Source organism: Manis pentadactyla, chromosome 6 (assembly GCF_030020395.1).
Source record: "Manis pentadactyla isolate mManPen7 chromosome 6, mManPen7.hap1, whole genome shotgun sequence".
Taxonomy (NCBI): domain Eukaryota; kingdom Metazoa; phylum Chordata; class Mammalia; order Pholidota; family Manidae; genus Manis; species Manis pentadactyla.
Genome location: NC_080024.1, coordinates 15,177,925 through 15,202,406, shown reverse-complemented (window position 1 = coordinate 15,202,406; position 24,482 = coordinate 15,177,925). Strand labels below are relative to the sequence as shown.

General features: G+C 39.4%; 1 protein-coding gene across 3 annotated transcripts in view; it reads right to left on the bottom strand.

Annotated features, from left to right (window-relative positions):
- EPHA4 (EPH receptor A4) overlaps window positions 1-24,482 on the bottom strand; it is a 135,738-nt gene that overhangs the window by 59,805 nt on the left and 51,451 nt on the right. For all 3 annotated transcript variants that reach the window (XM_057503494.1, XM_057503495.1, XM_057503496.1), the window contains exon 5: window positions 14,201-14,356. In XM_057503494.1, coding sequence (XP_057359477.1) covers window positions 14,201-14,356 — 156 coding nt within the window. The remainder of the gene's footprint in view (window positions 1-14,200; window positions 14,357-24,482) is intronic.

Sequence of the window (24,482 nt, the reverse complement as noted above, 5' to 3'; positions counted from 1 at the left end):
GGTGGTTTAAAAATAGTAATGCAAAATTTAAGACAACAGAAGCATGATGAACCCTCTTGCTTCTTGCTATAAATTAGTCTTTATGTGCCAAGAAGTTAAGACACAAACTGGAGGAGAATCAGAGTGGGAGAAGAGGGAGGGATTTTCCAGGTCTGACCCAGTTCTAAAGGTTTAAGAGACACCTGGCACACTCCAATGGAAACTACTTATTCAATGAGACAGTTGCAAAAAGCCCTCTCGTTTCCTTTCCCTCTCCCGTTTTGTCCTTCCACGAAGAGAGTCAAAGTAAGTTTTAATGAAAATTTGTGGTTTCTTGTTCACTGTATCTACTCTACTCCTAATTTATTTGTAATGACTGCTTGGAGAGAAATTTGTCCCTGTTCCTCAGGAAAAGGAAGCTAACTGGAAGCCTGCATGAACTCAGAAGATACTTCATCCAGTCAAACATAATGGAAAGTACTGCTCCAAAGCAGCCATTGACAGAGCACTGGAAGAAGTAACCTCTGAAGAGGGCATCAATGTTCTGTACTTACGACTTAGCTCATGCTGATGAATGGCTACAGGATTTGGCAGGGTAAACGCTAAGAAATTCACTTCCCTTTTTCTCCTTATACAGCTTACTTGAAGACTGTTTTACCAAAGTAAGCAGGACCTCCCAATCTCACCTTGAGATTAATTACCAACAACCTCTCTTAGTGGCAAGACTTGGTCCCCATTCTGTGACCCTTAAAGGAAAAACATGTAAAATATATGTTAAAAGGAAAGATTTACCCCCACAGAAGTCCTCACAGAGAAAATACAAAAATGTCTTTATTGTTTAGACTTCAAATTTGTATCCCTGGTCCTTAGCACACTGACTGAAATACAATGAAGACAAGGAATTGGTTTTTGAATAAATGAATAGTTATTTAAAATCACATACTCCTAGAGCTGGACAAGATGCTCAAGATGATCTGGTCCAACAACCTCATTTTAAAGATGAGGTAATTGAGGTCCGGAATGAGGTTCCCGTAACACTGAAAGTTCATGAAATCTAATTAGTGACTAGAATCTTACTGAAATTCAGAAGTACTAATTTCTCCTCTGGGTTTATTTCCACTCCACCATGTGGCCCCATTCAAGGCATAACAACAACAAAAGCAGTACTTTTCAGCCAAAATGTGAGTGGCAAAGTAGGAAAAGAGAGTGTGTATCTTCAATCCTGTTCACACTGCAGATGCCTGCCTCCGTGGCGAAATCCATTAGTCGTCTGCAGCTAAAGCAAACCACAGCTTGGTTTATAAAATGGGTCAGCCACTGGTTTCTCATTTTGCTGTGACTTCCAGGGTTAAATCGGAGCAACTCTTAAATCCATTAACCCCCTTGCCAAGGGTTCCTAGTCCACTTTCACGTGGGAAAATGTGACACAATGAATCAAGCAGTTGAAGAAGCAAAAGGTCAGTAATTAGTATGTAGGACGGGGCATGGCAGAGTCTAAACAGAGAAGAAATGGAGCAGAAAACTAAATGGTCACAGGTCTCAGAGATATAACACGGCTCTGTGAAAATAAAATAGAAAGATGCTACAGACTTTCAAAATGGAGGGCTGGCCCAAGAGCAAGTGGTAGCCTGGAACGGCCTTCTTCCTTTGGGCAGCGATGCTTAGAGAAGGCCCTGGGGTAGACGCTCAAGGGAAGACAGGACTAGGCAGGTTCAAGTTCAAGGCTGCCTCCATGAACAGTTTGGGTCAATCGGTACTGCGTGTGTTTTACGTTTTGTTGTCATTCAGTGTGATGTTACATGAGGTTAGAAACTGGACTATGACATGGTATTTGAGGAAGGAGTCATAGAAACATGCACCCAGTATGACTGTAACGTCGTCCTGCAAAGCCCTGGGAAAGGACGAAAGGACGCATGCTTATAAATTAAAATCATAATGGCGGTTATATGGGTTTGCAAGACTGTGGCTTTCTTTTCACTCTTAGGAGCCAATTAAAAGATAATAAATATGTCAAGGGTGTTTCCATTTCCGAGGGACAATCTCTTCCTCAGAAAAGAGTATTTTCCTCTCAAGATGTGAAAAGTACAAACTTTAATACAACCAAAAGTCAATCTGGACCCGACAATCATATTTAACAGCATCATCTTGGAACAACTGCCTGTAGATCTGGCTAGAAAGAAAAGAAAACAGCATTCTGAGTAATGTGAGCTCCTTCCACAAATACAAGGCGTCCAGAGGAAAAAAAGCTTCACTCTTAGATTATCTTTCTGTTTATGTAAGTAGCATATCTGGATATTCAGGAATAATTTTCTGACAAGTGATTGCTTTTCTATTCTGAAATATGTCCACCTCCAAGTCAGTCTCCAATTACAACATGAGATTTATAACAAAGTGGAATAACTGTACTGTTTGTTTTCATGTTTGAGTCTCGGTATTAACATCCCATCTACCGAATACATAACACCATCAAGGAGCTTGTAGGTCACTGTGAATATTAGGGAATTTACACTTTCCAAAACTACCCATTTCTACCCTGAATAAAGGAATGGCCAGCAATCCTGCTTATGTATTATTCCGTATCACAGGTCTTTGTTTCCATCTCCTACTTTGGAACGTGCAATGGGATATTGCTATTCAGAGGTATGTTGCTTTATCTGTTTCTATCACCAGTCTATGTATTTCTCAAGACAAGAATTGGTATCTTCATCATTTGCATGTCTACCATGATACCTGGTTCAAAGCAAGCTCAATAAATGTTTGTTAAGTCAATGAATGAGTGAATGACTGATGGAAAACTAACGACGTCCTCTAATGCATTTTAGCCCAACTACCTACAGTGTTACATTTCAAGTGTGTGAATTCACACGAGCTTCTCAGAGCTAAAGCTGTCTCACTCAGCTTTTCACATACAGATTCATTAACATTGAACCCTGTGAAAGAGTATTTCAACTAACTAGTTTAATTCAAGTTCCTCTTTATAGTTTAAAAATATTTTGGAAAAGTAGGGAAGGCTATATATTATCATGTATTAGTGGTGACTTCTGTTGGGAGGGACTGTGGAATCATTTATTCATTCAGCAAATATTTATTATTTGTCACCAGCCATAGATGATGAAAAAAATACAATTCTGATTCATTTTGATGCTTTTCTAGATAGTTGAAGAAAGGGCAGGGAATCCAGGGGAATGAGAGATTAAAGAAGCTAAACATGGATTCGGGGATTCGGTAAGTATGAGGAGGATATAAGAGCAAGAATGTTTCTCTCTTGTTTTTATAGCTCCATTACCAGCCAGAAGGGCTGGGAATTTAAAATGTGAGCTCTTATCAATTAAAATTAATTTGGGATCGGTTATTATTATGACTTTTCTTTCTCTATCTTGATTTCTGTTAATGATTTATTCAAACATGGAGTATGGAAAACTATCTCTAAAGAAAGTTAATTTTAATGTTTTCATAGGCTGGCATTTTCCTTGTTAGCCCTTATATAACTACAGCTTTCCTCTACATTTTTATTGTCAAAACTAAGACATTTTAAAATATATAAGTCAAGTACTTAAGTATATGTAAGAGAAAACAAATGCTCCTTCTTCCCATTTTTGTTTTATCTGCAAAAGCCCCATGGGATCCATATATAAGCCTATGACTCTCTCTCTGCCTCCAAGAATGGAGCTGGCATGTTAAACTGTTTTAAATTTTTATCTTTAGATAAAACATAATTTAGTGGCGTAAGTAATAGCTGTACCAGAATCAGAAGTCAAACGTAATCATCTTTAAGCTATGAATCATTTACAATTCTATTTGCAAAAACAGAGGCAGTTTAATCTGACCTTAGGCCATAGTATGCAACTCCTGTGATGGAGAATTTGCGGGTAACAATGCACTCTCCTTCCAGAAAGGTGCTGACAGGGATCCTCATGATTTTGCATAGGATTCTAGGGACTTTAAGCACACCGGAAACTAACTATGGAGCTCAGTCCAAGAACCCCTGACTTACACCTTTGTACAGCCCCTGGTAACAACTCTGGCTTCCAAAGTCCAAGTTATACCTATCTGCACTCACTAAGGAAGAAATAAAACTTGTGAGATATTATGGCCTAGTTCTTGAGTGTATCATTGCTCTGAAAGAAATGGAAACTCTTATTTCTTGCCACTGTGGAGAAATTTAATGAACATCCATTCGCTTCACTGGTGTGAAATACTTTCTGTATTGGTGTGAAGTACTTTCACACAGCAGGTACTGGTGAAAGGTGCTACAATGGGTAATTATTATTCTCTAGTGGGATGTCAACTTGCATTCAGTTGACAGGAGTCTGACAGTATGAAGTCTTAAAGAAATTGTAGCCAAATTACAGTAGGAGCAAAAGACTATAATATCATAAAAGATCATATCATATTATAACATAAAAGGAATCTCGATCTTCCTTGACCTATCACATGCTCTCCTCTGGAAATAGATAAGCTTCCAGAAATGAACCACATACTGTCTAGAGAAATTAAGTGAATATGATGTTTGACAGGGGCAATATTCCAGGTATAAAAGAAAATTCCAGTAATTCTACCTATCTGAGTTCTTCCCCACCACTGTATTAGACTGAAGTGTAATTCCTGAGTAGTTTAGAGAACAGACTTGCTGGCTTTATTCAGGATTTAAAATAGCCCCATTTAGGACAATTTGATGTTTACATATTCACATGAAATCTGTATAAGCCTTAATAAGGCCATTCAGAAAGGATCAGCCAATACTGGACCTCAAGTCATAAATGCCTCTAATGTGAAGGAGTAGTCTGGTTAAGAACCATTTCTGGAAAGTCCAGGTCAGGTTAATTGTATCCTATGTACCCCAACCCAAACTCAGAAGCCAACAAAATGCACTTTTCATCTTTATAGGAAGCAACTGAAACTTCAGCAAAAGATGGAAACCTGCTATGACAATTGCATTTAGAAGTGGATTCTGCCAAACGATTCAGATCTATGTGGATGCATGGTGTAATATGTCATATAAACTGAAATTTCTATTTCTTATAATGACTGGAATTAAAGTGCTAACAAGACTCCAAGACCAAGGGATTGAGTCCAGTTTAAAATTTATACACTGTTAACACAACTTTAAACACGCAAATCAAATATTTTAGACTTTGTTGCTCTGTCTGGAATTCTCTCCTGGCTCTGTCAACAGTTGCCTCCTTACCCTGGGTGGGGAAGAAGAGGGAGATGGGACTCACTTCAGGCCCTACCTCCCTCCTCCTTCCTGGCTACTCCCACGCAAAGTGAAATTCTCACCTTTCCTCCATTTATGCTATCATTTTATCCTTTGTTTCTTCCTTCTGATGAGAAGTTTCAATCATCCTGTTTATTATTTATATTCCCATTATAACAGAGGCTCCCTGAGAACAGGGATCTTTTTTCTAGTTTTTGAGAATATCCCCAGCCCAGAGAAAGACATCAAGCATATAGCAGATGCTTATTAAGTATCTGCTGAATAAATGAATGAATGAATGACTTAACCCAACCAACCATCTCATTCCTCAGAAGCATCACCACCATAGCAGCCCTGCCCGCCACAAAAGTGGATCAAAAAAAAAAAAAGGCAATCACAATCTGAGAGGTGGGAAAAAAGTCAAGTCTTCAACCAAGGCAAGGAGACAGTCGACAGGAAACCGAAGTGGCTGGGCTAATGTATAGAGTGGTTTCCAGAGCATCAGACTTTTAATATTTAACTGGTTTTTAATCACCATTTTAAAATTCAATGCCTGAGCCATGAAATTAATTCTGGATGTGGAAAAAAACATGCTCCAAGAGCATGGGCAGAAATGTAACTCTTAAATGATCAATTTCATTAAGCACTACTGTCACCCTACCAAAATGCCAAGGCAACCAGCACAAGACATAACTTCTGAGGAAGAGGCATCCTGGGTCTCAAACTCCATTTCATAAGGCTTCATTAATCGGGGACAACTTCTGGACTGTCAGTAATATTTCAGTGCCTTAGCTGTAAAACCCACAACTCTTCAGAGAAGCTTTGTTAAATCTCTCTCCAGCTCAAAGACAGGTTATAATGCAGAGTAAGCAGCTAGTGTGTGTGAATTTTGATTGAAATAAAGCCATACTCTCCCCCTGCCCCCTACAGTGTGATGTTGTCACCACTAATTTTTTTCTCTCAGCCCTAGCTTTCCTGGGTTAGTTTGCATAAACACTGCTGTTTGTGACACCCCTTCCAAGATATATGAACAGCACACATAACCTTTTATCACGGCAGTTGATGTGTTCAATGAACAGAGCCAAGGCAGAACTGCCCGCTATTAAAAATCAGAACAATTTGATGCATCAGTCATTTATTGCTATCATGAGAAATTCCTGGTCATTTCCTACTGAAATTTTGCCACCACCTATTTTTCTGATCTATCCATCTTCCCACTCTTTTCTCCATGAAACTTTGTCTTTACTGCATTAATTGTGTTCTGATTTCCTTATTTCAAGATGACTAGTGCATGGCTGAAGTACTTACAAAGCAAACTCAGTTTACTATGCTGAAGTTACAATATGAAAGACTGAGAAAAGTAATACATGCTTTTTTATAAATTATGAGTATTTTGCTTTAAAATAGCTGTACATTGATTTACATTTCTTGCAAAGCGCTTTTTCATGCTCTCGTATTTAATTGCTGTAATAAAACCTGACAGAAAATTATTTATTACCTGCAGCCATCTGATGACCAAAAATGGAGATAAGAAATGTGAACCAACTCACCCAAATTAGCACAGCCAGTATGTGCAAAGCTATGATCAGAAACCTTGGTTCCAAGGTTAACATGACCCCCATCACGGAGACATAAACTATTCAAAGGAAAAAATGAGCCATAACTGAATTCCTTCCCAACATTCTCAATTCACTCCAGTCACATGACTCCTGGCCTCCCTGTCCTCATGCTGAAGTTTGCTGGCATTACTGCTGGATGGCGCTCTTATCTTAGTAGAGCTGTCCTCTCAGTCTGGTCCTAACTTCCACGCAAGAGGGTAATTAACAGTTTCTGCTAAAGGTTCTTTCCCTGGGTGGAAGGTCACAGGAAGGTTGGGGGCAATTGTATCGGAGCAACTGGACTCTCGGTTCATCTTCTGTTGAGCTGCAGAGAGCATGTAGAACAAGAGTCAAATATGAGAGGAAAACCAAAATGCCGATAGCAAAAAATATATCTAGTTCTCATCCCAGGGGATCTCAGTAGAAATGTATAAATGACCCTGTTTCGTAGAAGCATGCTGTGCACAGCCGCTGTATGACTTCCATGAAAGGTGTCAAAAATGTTATCCAGAAATGACAGGGCTCGGTTGATAACAAGCCACTCTTAATTATTCATTGCTGGAAAAACTGCAGTAACCTGGGCTAAGTGGCACTGGCAGATTATTCAAGCCTTTCACTTGAGCATGTATTAGTGTTCATCAAACCTATGCATTTTCCAGTTGAATCCACACTGTATTATTAATCCTTATAAAATATCCACACTGGACTGTTTATCCATATAAAATGTTAAGTTGGAGGACAAAGAGGAGGCTAAAGTAACACTGTTTTAAAACAAATTAATTCAATGAAATGGTACCTGATTCTTATTAAAATCCTGAAGCTTTTAAAAATTTTACAAACCAGCAAATGGAAGTGATCAGGCTGGGGTCCATCTACTGCCTCCCATTTAGCATACTTGGTGATCTTTTCCCCCCCTTGGCTTCTTTGGGTAAAGAATCATGAACTTGGGCTCTCTAGAAGTATTTGTTCCTATTAGTAGTAAAGCTGCTGAAAGGCAATCAGAAAGGAAGAGACGAGGATGTGGTTCACTCACCAGGTGAAGTCAGACCTTGAACTAATAGGATCTACCTGAAGCAGCCTAGAAATGGAATGGGTCGAAGGCTGCATCTGAATCATCAAAATGTCTTTGGTTTTTCTCACCAGTTTGCACGCTTCACAGGACAGGAACATTCGTCAGCTTATCAACTGGCTAACAGGCAGCAGGACCGAACGTTCTGAACTAAAAGCCATGTCATGTAATCTGGCATTGGGGGAGTTGATATCTCAATTTCAGTTTTTGGTTCTTTGACAAATGGAATGTGGTATAAAACTACATTTACACTGCACATTTGATAAGTGACATGAAATAACAAATTCCCCTGTAAATCTTGGATTCAAAAACTCATAAAAATGTGTTCACAAAAATGATTGATTACATGGATGATGAAATGTGAAATGGTGAGAGGTCAACCAATGGATGGTCCGAAAAACTTCCACTAACAAAACTTTGGGAATTTTTAGCCTTTGTTCTCACTATTCTACAAGTTAGTCTCTCACTAGTCCTAACTGCACTCTCTCACTGATCTATTTTTTTGGATGCCCTCCCCCATCACTATACTACTAGGTACAGTTCCAAAACCAAAGGAAATATGCTTCCTGGGGAAAAGAAAAAAAAACAAAAAAAAGTAGTTTACTTGAAACTGAAGGCTGCCTTTTATCCTATGGTTTATACATCAAAGCCTCGCATGAGATATCCCTCCACAAATCCCTTGGCCAGACTGTTAAGCATCTAAATCTTTGGGATAGAGAATTGAACTGAACATCAGTGGTACTTTCAAGGGTTTGTTTGAAAAGAGATGTGAGATTTCCAAAATTAAAAGCACTTAGAAAAAAAAGAAAGAGTCTGTCTCTTCTTCTGACCTTGGAAACAAGTAAGGACAATGTTATTTTAATTTGCATTCAAATTTTAACAACATAGTCACACAGCACCACTGGGATCCACATTGGGTTTCCACTGAAGATTGCTCATCATTTCATTATGGTTCATTATGTTGATAACTGTCAGAAAGCATTAGAAGTGAGGGCTTTGAGTAATAGAACTGAAATGGTAATTTTAAAACAATACACTTTCTGGAGGAAATACAGTGGCACACTATATTCAATTAGGAAAAGCAGATGTAAAGATAAAGTAAGTGACATTTGCTGTTTGGAGCTAGGCTATTTCAACTTCTTGATAACCTAAACCTGCAGAAAAAGCTTTTTCAAATCAAGACCTTTCGCCATAGATCTTGGTAAATTTGCCCTCATTAGCTCTGATCTCCTCCAGTATAAATTGTCTTAAAAGCTGCAATTTTGGAATATTTTAGGGCATGTCGAAGTATCAATCACTCACTCTTTGTTTGTTTGGCACAGCTGACTGAATTATTCAAGGCCATTTACTTGGAGACAGATTTGTGAAGGCCCTTCAAGTTTGCAATCTAAAATAACAATCTCTTATTTACTGACTGCTCCCAATCACGAGGCTCTAATAAGTCTCATCAAACAAGTGGAATAAAGAGCACCCCAAGGCACAAGGACAGATTCCCAATTCAGAAATACAGAAAACCACTCTGCTAATGGTGCTCAGAAGTTAAGGTAGCAAAATAACAAATTAGCTATTTCTTTCTAGATACACAAAGCCAATTTACTTCTTCTATAAGGCATTTTTTTTCCCAGCACATTTTGAAACACAGTAAGGGGTTGGGAGTTACCTTAACATAGTACTGGTTCAGTTTCTCAGTGTGGGAAAAGGAGACCTTTCTCACTATAGTCATTGAACAAGCAACCAAATGACTAAAGCAATCGATCTTCTCACAGGGGCCTGCAGCTGACTTTTCCCAACTCTGCTGACTGCTACTCTATATTCCTGACAACAGGGAAAGGTAAGGGGAAGGTGAAAGAGACCCGGATGGAAAGGGACAGCTTTACATTAATACAAACCACACTGAAATTCCTTCTAAGAATGATTCATGAAATCAAAATTTCTTCATCAGTTTAAATGGCATCCTTGTGTGAACAGAGGTCTTGGTGTCTGCCTTGCTGGCAATGTCACCAAAAACCCTGTTGACTTTCTTGACTAACACATGAAGGTGAGGTGAATGTTGACCTTTCCACTCTTTGGCAGTGACCTCGGGGGACTCTGGAAGAGAACACATACAATAAGCAAAGCCCTATTGCGGGTGTACTTGATTATGCAACTCCAAAGTTGGATAGATCTGCTTCATCTAGGAGACAAGTAAGTAAGTATTCAATTTCCACTAAGGGACAATGTTCAGAACCCTTGAAATACCTTCCTAAAGTCACCACGGAGCTGAAGACTAACCCTAAAGTTACAGGCACAGAAGAGGAGGTCTCCAGTCTCTGGCCATCCACCAGAGAAACACTAAATCCTTCATATTTAAAGGCAGTCTCCACACCAGCAGCATCAGCGCCATCTGGGAATGTTTCAGACATGCACAATGTCAGGCCTGACCTCTCCTACTGGTTCCTAGATACTTTTATGGGATTTCTACACACATTAATGTTGAAGAAGCATTGTTCTCACTCCCTATTCTAACAAGTATGGATTACTTTCTTGAAAATATTCATGTGATGTTTCCACTGAAACACTGCGTATTCCACAAGAAGCCATCGAGGTCAACCTCATCAGAGGTTCCATCAAAAAAGGTAATGCTTCTTTACCATTAAATTCTCCTAAGTTCACAAGCATTGTAGATGGTATGAAGACTTGTTAGGTGCTTCCTTCTCAATTAGCCAGTGCTGCTTGTATTCACCTGGTCTAATCGTTCTCCAAGTGAACAAAAACCTGATTTTACAAGCCAGTGGAGCAGAGCCTCTCTTTGGCTAGAAGAATGAGTCTCAGATAGCACGTTTTATTTCTTCATTAGTGTGCCGTCACAGTGAGCGATCACTAAATGCAGGGACGCATGAGAATGCTGAGTTAAAGACAGCATAATGAACAAAGAAGGTGCCTGATTATCATGGCTGTCAGCACAAGGGAATTGGGTTTGTCACCTGGCTTAACCAACTGGTAAGAACTGATTAGAGGCTGGAATCAGTTTGAAAGGATTCCTGATGTTTATGTTCCTTTCCATCCCCCCACCTTGTCAAGAGACCCCAATAAAGCTGGGGGAGGGCTTCCTTCTGTGGGTTACTGGAACAAGAGGTTCTCTGAAAAGCTCCCACTGTCTTCTCTATTGAAATGTCTACTACAGAGCTACCCAACAGAACTTTCCGCAATGACAGAAATCTAAAGCAGTGCTATACAGTACGGTCACGTGACCCATGCTACAGGTGGCTGCTGAGCCCTTACTTGTGGCAAGCGAGCGTTACATTAGAAACTGAATTTTAAACTTTATCTTAACAATTTTAAATTTAAATGGCCATGTGAACCTCCTGGCTACTGTAGAGACAGTGCAGGAAGGCAGAAATGTAGAGGGAGGCCCACCAACTGAAAATGGATTATAATTCTCTGCTGCTCAACTTCCTAGTATCCTTATTAGCAAAACATCCCCATCTCAAAGGAGGTCTTAAGAGTCTTATGTAGTTAATGTTTATTTTTTTTTAAAGAACTTAACAATTCAACTCAGTAGGGAAGTGGCCTCAATCTTGTTTGTACAGTTAGAATTACAGGGGCAACTTCTGAAAATACTGGTGCTTGAGCCCTACATCCAGAGCTTCTGCAGAGCTGTGCAGTCACTGGGCAATCTAACTGTGGAGTCCCGTGGGGGAAATAAGCACGGAGAGGCAATGTGATGCACTGGCAATCTGCTATGGAGGTGGTTTGGGAGAGGAAGCAACCAGCCTGAGATAAAAGATGATTTGTTAGGTTCTTACTATGCGTCAGAGCTTGATAAATATTTTCTTATTTAATTTTCAAATAACCCCACAGGTAGATAGTGAGAATCCCGTTTTACAGATGAGTACATTTGGGGTGAAACAATCTTGGCAAGTTTGGGGTGTTAATATCAGCACTGTGCTTCCTCTTGCCATGAGTCAGAGGGCTGCAGGAAGCATCAGAATCAAGCAAAAATCTGGAGTTAGTCAAGTACAGGAGTTCCAAAAGGATGGCCAGGAGAAAAAGGACCACATATTGCTTTGGTATTTTCAAGGACCTTTTATCAATGACACAAAAAGCCACCATTTCTCCTCTCTTACACTGTTGAAAGCAATCTCCAAGAAGTGTGAAATTACTTTACTTTTTAAACTTTTGGGTCCACTCATATGCTAAAATCAGTATTTCCTTTCTTTCATTTGCATGATCACAATAAAGCTAACAATTTATTTCTACAGGAACACAAATTCCAAGGACTCAGTGACCACATTTACACATATGGCAAATGTTCCAGTACCTCAGTCGTGCCCAACAACCTTTGGGGATTCCCAAGCTCCCCAGTAAGAAGCTGCAGTCAGTCATTAAGTGACTGGCCCCTGGTCCCCTAGAATGCTAGACAACAGATCAGAATCATGAGACTGGGAGAAAGAGTCCTTTTGATATCAAAGACAAATTTTGTGAAATTCATGACATAGTCAAGTCCCAACCCAGATAAGACTTACCTATATGCTAAGTAGGTGGTGGACTGCATGATACAAACTGGGGCTATCATCACACTGCCAGCCCATCATGTTTGCCTTTAAGTTTGCTATTGTGCAAATTCCCACAATTAGAGAATTGTTGGTAATGGGTGTGGCTAGGAGGAGCATTTATTATTAAACTAATCACACACACTAGAACACAGGATATGAATATTTAGATTGGAAAAGAAAATATCTGGTACTTGACCATGTCAAACATCCATGGCCATTCAGAGAAACTACTTAATCTGAGGAAGGAACAGAAGAAGAAGACAAGGATATCTTCACCCATTTACACTTAGATACCTATGTATGCACCTAGTATGATGGTCCTAGTATGCTCCTTCCCTCCAGAAACATGTGCTTGACCTGGGGCAGTGGGCCAAACAGGCTCCCAATAAATAGAAAGCATGGGAATCTTCTAGCTGTGCATCAATATCACCATGGAGGGGTGGAGTTTCGGGTATATTCCTTACCACCTCTGTGCTGGCAGTTGCCTTGTCTATGGAATGAAGACAATGCTTATCTTAAAGATTTGTTATAATATGAGCCCTGTGATAAAGGTTTATTGAAAGTGCCTACACATTACCTGGGTACAATTATAAATTATAAAATGGTTGTTGTTATCATTATCATCTATATTATTGTTATTATTATTATTATTATTATTATTGTCTCTGGTTAGGAAAGAAACTCTGGCAATTTCAGTACAAATTTAGGATGGACCCAAAATCCCTCTGCCCACTCCTTTCTAAGGTGGTACTTGGGTGGGCCAGACAACAGCTGCACAGCTGGCCTAACTGCCCCCAAACCAGAGACTACTTCTATTTGCAGCGATGTGGGCTCCAGGCTGGCCAAGATGGCATTTATAGTTGTTAGGGAACAAAACGATAATAGTCGTAATGACAGTGACACCAGAAATATATTGAGTAACATCACTTCATGCATTGTACATAGTATGCAAACACGAAGGGTGGGCTACCAACCAGCAGGGGGGAGATGCTAGTGTACCTCCATTCCACAGATGAGGAGACTGAGGCTGAAGAGGCTGAACAGCCCCTCAGCCACTAAATGGAGGGCTGTGGGAAGCCTGTGTGCCTGGCCACGAGGCTCTGCACCCTGCACACAGGCTCACCCAGTGGAAACACATGCTGGTACCTGTGCCCACTCCTGCTCTGGTCAAGGTCACAGCCACTGCAGGGTCTGTGAAGCCCAGTGAACATGAAAGAAATGGGAGCACCCAGGAGCACTGCCCAGATAGGGTGAGAAATCTTTTCTCTGATCCTCTCCATACCAAGGGCCAACCCCATCCACTCATTAACCCAGCCTATCATTAAACAAGTGTTTATTAAGATCCAGACCTAAAAGTCATGAATACAAAGCTATGAGTAAAGAAGAAGGATAATGACGACACCAGCCATGACATCAGAGCAGCAGGGCAGCCGCGTGCCTGCACGTGACCCAGCCTCAGACCCTGCCCTCGACCCGTTTCCCCACAACTAACAAGCTTCCCCAGGAGTCCTTAATGAAATGGGGAAGCCATTTATAAATTCCAATCTCAGCTCATATTATACCATCAAAACAACCTCTGAATTGCTCAGTCTTTGCTCCACCAAATAGTCTGTTGGCAGCTGTGCATTTTCAAGACAACTAGAACAGTGTGAAAGATCCTTTACGTTCACAAGCATTTCTGTGGCTACAATTAAAAAAAGGTGCATGTCTAATCTCATCAGCCCCCTGCCTGGTCACCCCAGGAGAAGCCCTGACGGTGCTCTGCGAGGTGGCAATGAAAGTTGTCAGCTTTGCGGGTACGTGAGGCAAGCAGACGACTCACGGGTGCAGGGCATCGAGGCGGCATCACCATCAGCTCTGAAAAAGCCACGGTCACAGGTACACGACGTGGCTCCTTCCCAGACAGAGTAGCTGTGGGGTGGGCACTTGGCACAAGTGGCATCCGTGGAGAGGGCCTTGTAATACCCAATTCTGCAGGCTGAAGGAAAGAAGAAGAAGAAGAAAACAATATAAGCCACCACTAATGTAACAAAGCAGGATGTCACCTCCTTGATTCAGAAGAAGAGAGACTTTTTGGCTAATCTCTAGTGATCATCTATCTGGCTTGGGGTAGGTCACAGGTAAAGTAACCAAAAACATGAATTGGTTACAGCCACTCTTTAATGGTCAGTAACATTCCTGGTCAGGTGGCAAGAAGTGCTAGGGAAGAAAATATCCTAAAACAGGTAGTAATAATTAGATCATAACTAAAGTTTACCAAGTGCACCCCCAGTGCCAGGTATCCTGCTTACATGCATGATGGTATTTAATCCTACTGCACTGCACCCCTTTTCCAAAAGCACTAGTATTAGCCTTACCTTAGAAATGATAAATACCACCTTCGAGCAGTAAACTGTCGGTACCAGGCCACGCATGACATCTACGTCAGGGACCAGCTTTGACACTAAGTGTTCTGCCCCTAAGCCTGTGCTCTTGGCCACATGCTCTGGAATCTGAGCACATGGTCTTGGACCAACCCACTGGAATTGTATCCAAGTGCTAAGAAAAAAATTGGTTGGGGATTATTTCTTAATTACACCTACAAATTGAAAGAACAACAAAGCAACCCTGCATACAAGAAAAGCCTTGGTAAGACGCTGGTCACAATTCCTGGGGTAATAATTTAAACTATCAACTGTAGACTCTGTAATATAATATGCTATGAAATTTTTTTAAAGATCAGCAGTTATTTTATATTTATTTTATAATTAATAAAACCTTTCTGTTAATCTGTTTTCAACATCCCCTATACCCTCATCCTCCCTCCACACCTACACCCCAAGCGGCTGGTGCAGACAACATGGGTCATATAGTTCTTTATGCACCTGATACCCTTTCCATGACTTCATCTTTACAAACATCACAGTGACACTGAGGGTTGCTTATACTAATGTGGAAAAACTTAATAATTCTGTGACACCTCCCAATAAAAAACAACTAATAGGGCCTTGCTCCTCCTTTTTCCTCCCATGTGCCATCCACAATCACCTCCCAAATCTGTCTCAACCCGAAATAAAAATTGACCAACACCATCAGTGTTAAACCCACAGTGAAATAAACAAAGCCATCAAAAAATAGTTATTTCATTCAACCAGAGGTTTAAATAAAGTAACAGTTTCCCACAATCTTTCCCGTATGATTCACTCTCAGTCTCTCTATATATCATGTCCTTAGGATGTTTCTATAACTAGCAAAGACACCAGCTGGAAGAAAGACCCATCAGGCATTTTCTGTCAGCCTGACCACCAAGAGACCAACCACGCCAGCAATCCAGCCAATTTTACTCCAAGGACCTGATAAGAAGAGATCCACAATGCTGCTCAATTCTCGGAGGAGATCATGGCCACATCCCCTCGTCTTGCTACTCATTCATCAAGCATCCGTATGGCTTCCAGCTGAAGTCTGCTCCTCCCTCTTATACATCCTGTTGGTATTTTCTTAATCATGTTCTTGTAATGGCAAGCGGAAAGGGAGTTTAGCAGAAGCTTCAGAAAGGCACACAGTTATTTCACCAGTATTAACTTAAGTTGTTTACAGAATTTCCTTTAACGAGCCAAAACTTTATGATGTGTGGAGCACCAACAATAAAAGTGCTGGGAGATCAATCTCACCCTTATTTGCTTTTGTCTTTCACTGGACCGGAGCATCTTGGAAAAACAAGCTGCTCTGATGACTGAGATTTATGTGTCTCAAGTTTATACATGTCACGTAATTAGGTAAGGTTCAACATGCAAGGTGCTTTTTTGGTCATGCTTAAGATGGCCCTAGAGTTTCGATTAAAATCAGAAACCCAGCTTTCGCAGGAAAAAGCACAGAAGGTCGAGCTTGTCCTTCTCACATCAAACACAGTGAGTCCCTGAACTCAGACACAAACCCCACTGGGACCCATCTGTCACTCAGTCACAGCCCACAAAGGCATCTTGTGGAAACCTGAATACTCAGTGCTGGGACTGCCCAAGAAGGCATAAACTACTTACTTATTTTTTTCACATCTGGATGTTGGAGGAAAACTCTCCATGTCCCTGACTGACCCTTGTGCACCTCCATTTCATCAGGCATCACCAAAATCCAAAAACTCACAATGGGGTTGGAAGACTGACAACAAAAATTGGCCTATGACTCATTCATTGCAATGTGAGAACAGCATGTTCAAATATTCTTGGGAAAAAAGGGAGGGGGGACATCGCTATGTCCTCAACTTCTATTCTGTTAAGACAACTCCCAGTTGAAAAGTTAAATTCATAGTTCACAAAAGTCAAATTGGAGAATGTCTAGAATTTCTTAAAGTTCAAAAATTAGCTGTATAGATACATACACACACACACATATATGTATATATATGTTAATTTAAAGGAACAAAATCAATTTGCAACTTTATAATTTTTCTCCCTTTCCTTGAAGCTGTAATTAACATGTTACCAAGAATAAGTGTACATGAATTCATTTGGGGTACTGGGTTTTATAGCTAATTGGAAAATTGAAGGTCACTTTAAACACACTATTTTTACTCTTTTCCTCTTGCTTTTAGAAGCACAAGCAGAACATACAAAATCGTCATTGTGCTATTCTCAGCAACCCTTGCTACCCTTAACACATTTCCCTGTCTTCAACTACATTAAGACAGTATTAATATTTCAGGATTCTTAGGAAGGATCTCTCAAAATATAGTAGTGGGTTTTCATGCACAACCATTTTGCTACCTACATTCAAAATGACCTGCTAAATTGATAGTTCAGTACATTTCTTGGCTTTGCATGGTTCACAGCCTCCCAGTGTTTGGTGCGTGAATGTAAGTACACCCCATATTTATTCACCCCTTACTTGCATCTTAAATTTTCACTACATCTTTCATTCTAAACAAAATCCCCACAGAAGGTGTATCTGGAATAGCAAGCATTAGCACTTGTTAAGATTTTCCATCGTACTTTTTTAGATGAGGACCATTACACTGTATTTTTGAACAGTAATGACTTGATTAAGTATACGGACCAAAGGCAGGCTACAGCAAAATGTCCCTTTGTAGCAGGTAGATCTGTCAAGAACTGGAAACAATCAAGGTCCAGAGGCCTCAGAGTCCCTTGGATCTCCACCTCCTCCCCTCCCATCACCAACTGCATAAAAAGGATTTACGTGGAGGAACTCCTCCAGGAGGAGGGCCATCACCATAGATAACCACTTTCCAACACGAACTAGGGGTGGTAGACTGGGAGGGAAGTGGGAAATTCCTGTGTTCCATCAAATGTTTGTTTACCAGAAATTTTCTTTCATAGTCCTGTGAATTGCTTCCCCTTTCCTCTGAAGTCTCAGCCTCCTACCTACTTCTCCCTAGTTCAAAATGCCATATATACACCTCAGTGACCTTGACTGTCTTTAGAATCTATGTCTATGGAGTCCCGATATATATGTAATTACACTTTTTCTCTTCTCATGTTAATCTGCCTCATGTTAATTTGATTCTTAAACCAGCTCGAGAGGTAGAAGAAATTTTTTCCTCCCCATAAAGAGTGAAATTGCACACCCAAGGGATACCACCTTCCTTCTGCCCTCTTGCTGGTGAAGATGGAGCACAGTATGGAGTACCTTGCTTGGAATTTCAAATATGCTATTGTGGGAATATTAGTTCACATGTGCAATGCTAACTTTGAATTAATTTCCTTTAGCTTTGCCTTAATTAGTTCTTCCTGCTGACTTTATATAAAAGAAGAAGATAAATGAGGACAAGAAGGAGGAAGAAAAACTCTTCTTTTACTGGCTCACCTGCTACTATAACAAGGCCGCATGTTAGGGTAGTCTTCTCTAGAAGTTTCTCTGTGGAATATTTAAACATAATTACCTTTAGTTAAAAACAAAAACAAAATTGTCTTTAAGGTAGTGTAGTACCTTCAGGATTTCTTGATGCTTAGATGATTTACATGAGGTATAATGCCCAATTTAAGGAACTAATTAAGCCTACTCTTAAAAAAATGCTGCATATAGATATTATGGTCATTTTTCTCCTTTTTAGAGAAATATAGAAAGGTTGATAATATCTGTCTTTTAATTCATTTTTAAACTAATCTGATTCACCAAAATGGCTAATATTAGAGCGACTATGATGACATATCAAGCATTCGTTGCATGTTCCTGATGATTACATGCATTGTTTCACTCAAGCTTCCCCCAAATCCTGTGAGCTTGAGCCTTCATCAGTAGGCCCACTTTGCAAAGGAAGAAACTGGGAGTTCTAAGTGCTTTGCCCATGGTTACACAGTTAAGTGGTGGAGTCAGCATCTGGCGCTAACATTTTCTTCCAAGTTTTTATGTAGTTCTGTAGTGTTAAGACTGCCCTGCACGAACATGTGAGGTAACTGAGTAATGGAGAACTGGAGGTGGTCTCAACTTCCATCTGTCCCCCCAGCCCATCATGGTGTTGCTTCATCAGCCACCCCTTGCTTTTGCACCCCACTTTCCAGTTCAAGGCCCCCCAGGGCCACAATGTTCGACTACTCACCATAGGTGGCTAGTGACCATTTGAAATGTGGCTTGTCTGAACTGAAACAGACTGTTAAGTGTAAAATACATACTGGATTTCAAAGACTAAGTCAATACCCCAAAAAGGGAAGTCACTCAGTAATTTTTATATCAGTTACATACCCAAGCAATAATATGTTGGACATACAGAGTTAAAAAAAGTTTATCATTAAATTTAATTTCACTTTTTAGAGTTCACGTTTTTTAATGTGGCTACTAAAAAACTGAAAGTATCTATGTGGCTTGTGCTTTACTTCGATTGCACACTGCTACGGCACAGCCTAGAGTGTTGTCTCCCGGGTGCGTTGTGTGCAGGTATGCAAGCTCTCCAGCAAATGCTCAAAGTGGTGGAGGATGCATCACAACCACCCTATTACCTTCATTCAAAGCTTCTCTCTGATTCACTTCTATTTAAGTACTGCTCTCAGCCAACTAGTTAATTTGAAAACCCTAATTTGGGTTAAAGTACTAACAGATAGACCCTAATGGGTTAAAAATTACCTTCCCGGGTAACAAATTTGCATTTTAATACAGGACATTTCAGAGAAGGTCAGAGATGAAATTCCGGCAGTGACTCTGTTGGGGGAATTTGAACCTTTTATGCAAACTCCAGAGAACATTAGGCTCTGGGGGGCGCTTTGAGGTCCTTCCAACCTCATCATTTGGGGAAGGTAATAGTCACATACTTCCAAACAGGTTCCACTGAGCACTCTGGAATATTCGATGTGCTTAGGAATCTGTTTTGGAAATATCAAAGTCACTCAAGGGCCAATATACAGTTAGGTCTCTGATTAGTTCTTCACTTGCTAGACTGTGTACCTATGAATGATTTGAGAAAAACTGATGAGAAAGGAAAACAAAGAAGGTTCCATAAAACTGTATTCAGCCCCAGTAGCCCCAGTCATCTTTGGGGAAGCTGTGAACATGAACAGATTCCCCATAACACAGATGCGAACACTGAGGCAGAGAGGTTAAGGCTTTGCCCAAGGCAGGGCTGGTTTTCTAAGCACATATTGCTTCTTGAATTACTATGTTTACGGACCACTGCCCTTACTTTTGAAAGCATCCAGGGTGAGGATGGATGATAGTTACAGGAAACTAGGGCTCTTCTTCTGGGCCCATCTCATTCTGTTCCACTCCCAAATAACAAAACACGGTCAAACACTGGCAAATCCTTATCGTCCAATGGTGCATTTACCCCGCTGCTTTTACTGCTTTGTGTTGACAGTAACTGAAAATAGGTATTTTGAAGGGACTTAAAAAATAATCTAGTCCAAGGGTTGACAAACATATCTGTATGGAGCCAGACAGTAAATAACTTAAGCTTTGCCAAGAAGAAGACCAAGGATATTAAGAAGGTACTTACATAACAAGATAAAATGCTAACAAATTTCTACAGATCCTTTTTATTGATGGAATTCAAAATATAATAGCAATAATTAGGCACTTTTTAAAAATACAGACCAATGAGAAGAATGAAATTTGTATCTAGAGAGGAAACCCTTCACTCAGTTGGGGTTCAAAGAAAGTGTTCCCTATTAACAAATCAATTGTGTTCACAAATATCATCAACAAAAAAAATTCTTAGCTCTCAGACCATACAAAAACAGGTGGCAGGCTTGGGGGCCATACTTTGCCAACACTTGATCTAGGGCAACATATTAATTTTAGAGATGAATGATTTGCCTATATATAGCTCCTTCGAGAGCACTATAGATCAAGTCTGGAATCCAAGTTCCTTCATTTCTTCTCCCCTGCAATGTCTTCCTGAGTTCCGAATGACAAAGTTTAATAAAGAGCACTTTTTTACCATTGCTGTGAAAGAGTAAACTTTCCATCAAGTATCTTACTGGAAAACTGACTTGACTCAATACTATTTTAAGTAAATCCACTTTTAAACTGATTTTCTTGATTAAATGATGCAGCCTGATTTGGGGGCAAATTTTCTTAAGACACTTCAACTTTCTGCAATTATACATTAGGATTAGTTTTACAACTTTATATTGTTTTAAGGTTTTTCTTTCCTGGGAATACTGAAATTGTTCTCAAGTATGAAATAAAATAATTGCACTGATTTTTGGTGTCTGAGCCAGTAAGATCATGAAATGACTAAAATAGTGGTAGAAATGCTTCCCATTTATGACTCAGTGGACAGAGGCTGCCCTAACCTTATGGAGGTGGGTTTACTGCCAACTCCAACTCAGGGATAGGATATACATAGACAGAAAATGCTTAAGAGCTTTGAGAGATATAACTGGTCTCCTAGGTCCTCTTCCTGTGGCCTAAGCTCCAATTTGGGAGATCAGTTGGCTTAACAGCCATCAGAGCGAAAATGATCGGCAAGGATGCCAAGCTCCTATTCTCGGTGGCAGTCATTCTCAGATGTTAACATGCAACAGAATGGCTGTAGGACTTGTTAAACTACCAACTGCTGGGCTCCAGTCCAAGTTTATGATTGCCTGGTGGGGCCTGAGAATTTGCATTTTTACAAATTCCCAGGTTGATTACAATGCTGTTGGTCCAGGCACCAAAGCTTTGAAGACCATTGCCCGATACCAAGCAGACCCATCTCTAAGTAAAAATGTCAAAGTTCAGTTCATCTTAAATTAGGCAAAACCATCTCATCTTTCTGCAATCCCCAGATGGTATAGGGAATTAAAACTGAGCCTATTTATTATCAGGGAAGAGTAATTGGTGATGGAGTTGGGAGAAAGTATGCTAGAAATGACTTCCTGATAAAATTTAAATTATTCTTCAAACCAATAGAATTGCGCTTTGTAATAAACGCCAACATAAAACAGACCCTGTTGTAGAACATTCTTACAAAAATGGATTACTTCAGAAGAAAAAGAGACTAAACACATGACATTCTGTTAAGCTAACATTTATGTTGCTGAGTCCAAAGGCAACTAGTCTTGTCTCAAATAAGCAGTTGTCCTCTGCTATCAATACTATGAGTTGATGATCACTGTTGTCTTTTGATACCACACTTGACAACTATTAAATGTCACATTTAATTCTTGTTTACTTGATTTGAAAATACTTTTCTGGATTGTAATTTCAGGATGGTAAAAACAGGTTTTTCTAAAAATTATTAAACCATGAAGTAATTATTTGGGGATGTTGGCTGTACTTTGGAGAAAATATTTTGCAAAAGACAGTTGTAAGCAGTGATTCTACAGCACCTTACTACGCTGTTGGAAAGTGACTGTAATGGGGATTGTGGGGGGGACTTGGTGAAGGGGGGAGCCTAGTTAACATAATGTTCTGCATGTAATTGTAGATTACTGATAACAAAATAAATAAATAAATAAATAAATAAATAAATAAATAAATAAATAAATAAGACAGTTGTAAAATGAGAAAATCAAGTTTATCCATTTCATGCCAAGGTGTACTTCCTCTAATAAACAATACATAAAAGATGTACAGAATTTTTTAGAGGGCTCTGGCCTACTGCTGGTTGCTTTTAGTCTTTAGTATCCTCAGGATATTATTTTAAATTGGCTTTACAGGAGATGGTGGAGACATGTTCAGATAAAATAAAAATAATTCATTCTGGTTACCTCAACCAAGGTTATAAAGGACTATGATGCACCTCTATTTAGAAAGGTTAAGATACTTAGGACAAAGATGTTTCATAATCAACAAGAGCAAAAATATAAGTAAAAGAATGACAAAGGCAAAAAAAAAAAAAACACCTAGAATAAATCTGATTATTTTCTTTCTGACATTTACACTCACTGCCTGATTTTCCTTTTACACTGGTAATAATTTACAGCAGGAGCAGGAACGGACACAGTAGGAAAAGCCTGAAGTTCAGTCCAGGCATACAGACTGGAATTTGTATTTAGTCTTGCTGTTTATTATATGTGTGAACTAGAACAAATTGTTGAACTATCCTGACTTTGATTTTCTCTTCTGCAGTGCTGATGTGATGACTAATTGAGATAATGCACATGGGAGTGAAGCACAGTGCCTGTCCTGTATTAGCTACTCACTAAAAGGGTCATGTGTTGTTACTACAGTGTGATGTAACTGGCTGCAAGAGATGAGAGTGGGGTAATGTATCTACTAAAAAAAAAACAACACCTCAAGTTTTTTGTTTTTAAATAGAAGTGGATATAACTTCCACAGCACTATGTGATAACTTACCCACTATTATTTTATGTCCTGTGTTAGCAGGATGTAGAAAAGCTTGAATTAAATTCTGGCTCATAGCATCTGCAGCTTATTTAGTGACACAGGTAAGATAGGTTATCAGTTCTATTTTTATTCTAAAAGTATGTAAATACATACTTAAAATTGAAAAAAAAATTATTGGGATGGGTTTCTGAGAATTTTTCTTTCCATCAAATTTATGATCCAGACCATCTCTTTCAGCACACCATGGTTCTATCCTGTTCCCTACACTCTATTCTATCTCCTTCCATTGTTTCCACCCTCACCTTGGCACTAGCTCTCATACAAACAAAGGGAAAAAAAATGACAGGAAAATTTATGCCAAAAACTGACTTGCTCTTTCAAGAACAGAATGCAGTATAATCCCATAAATAGGTAGGTAATTCCAAAATGTCAGATGTAGACAGTTTTCACATAAGATGCAGTAAATCCTCTAGAAGTTCACATAAAGCCTACTAAATTTAAATCAACTCCATAAAAATTACTGAACACAAACAAGAAGAATGCAATGGAGAAATAATTTATGATTTTCCCTGCTTGCCTCAAAAACAGACAAACTAGTTATTTGAGGAGCTATTTCTCTTTGGTGAATTTGGAGGGAACCAACTTGTACAGTAGAGGTTTCAAAGTAGACAAAGTTCAATTAAACATGGAAGAGAAGCAAATTAACTAGTAGACGCCATACATTAGCAACCTCATACCACCATCAACAACTCTACTAAAAGCAGCACTTCTCCCTGTACCCCTAAAGGTACTGATGGAAATGAAGAAGACTGCTAGCTCTAATTTTTATACCTCCAGTGTTTGGCTGGGAAGCCTGGGCTCTTTCTCATGGGTGACTTTTCCAGGGCACCAAAAAAGGTATGTAGGCTTCCAAATGTAGGCAGATGTAAGTGACTTGACTGGTAGGCCAAGTGCTACAATCTTTTTGAAAAAAAAATACAAAGATTTTGTTCTGTTCTGAAGCCCAGAGGTTCTTAACAGATTTGACCATAATGAGATCGGGAACTTTTACTTAGTTTCATCATTACAATTTTCTCTAAGATGGAAGTTAATATGAATCTGTAATGAATTACACAGAGCACTGTTAGATATAAATTATTTTAATTTGATAAGGGATGACAATTTTAAAACAGTGGGCAGCAGAGCAAACTGTAACCACAATTTTTTTTAAGTACATAGTTTGTTAAAGATTCCTTAGTCTTACTTTGACCCTTGATTTTATTGTTCCTGTTAGAACACTGAAAACTTGTTCCATATTTTTTTTTAAATCATGGATTTCAATATTGCCTTGAAAAACAATTAATTCAGGGAAATAATCTAATTCCTTGAGCTCTACAAATTTTGTATTTTTCCCTTTATCTCATACCTTC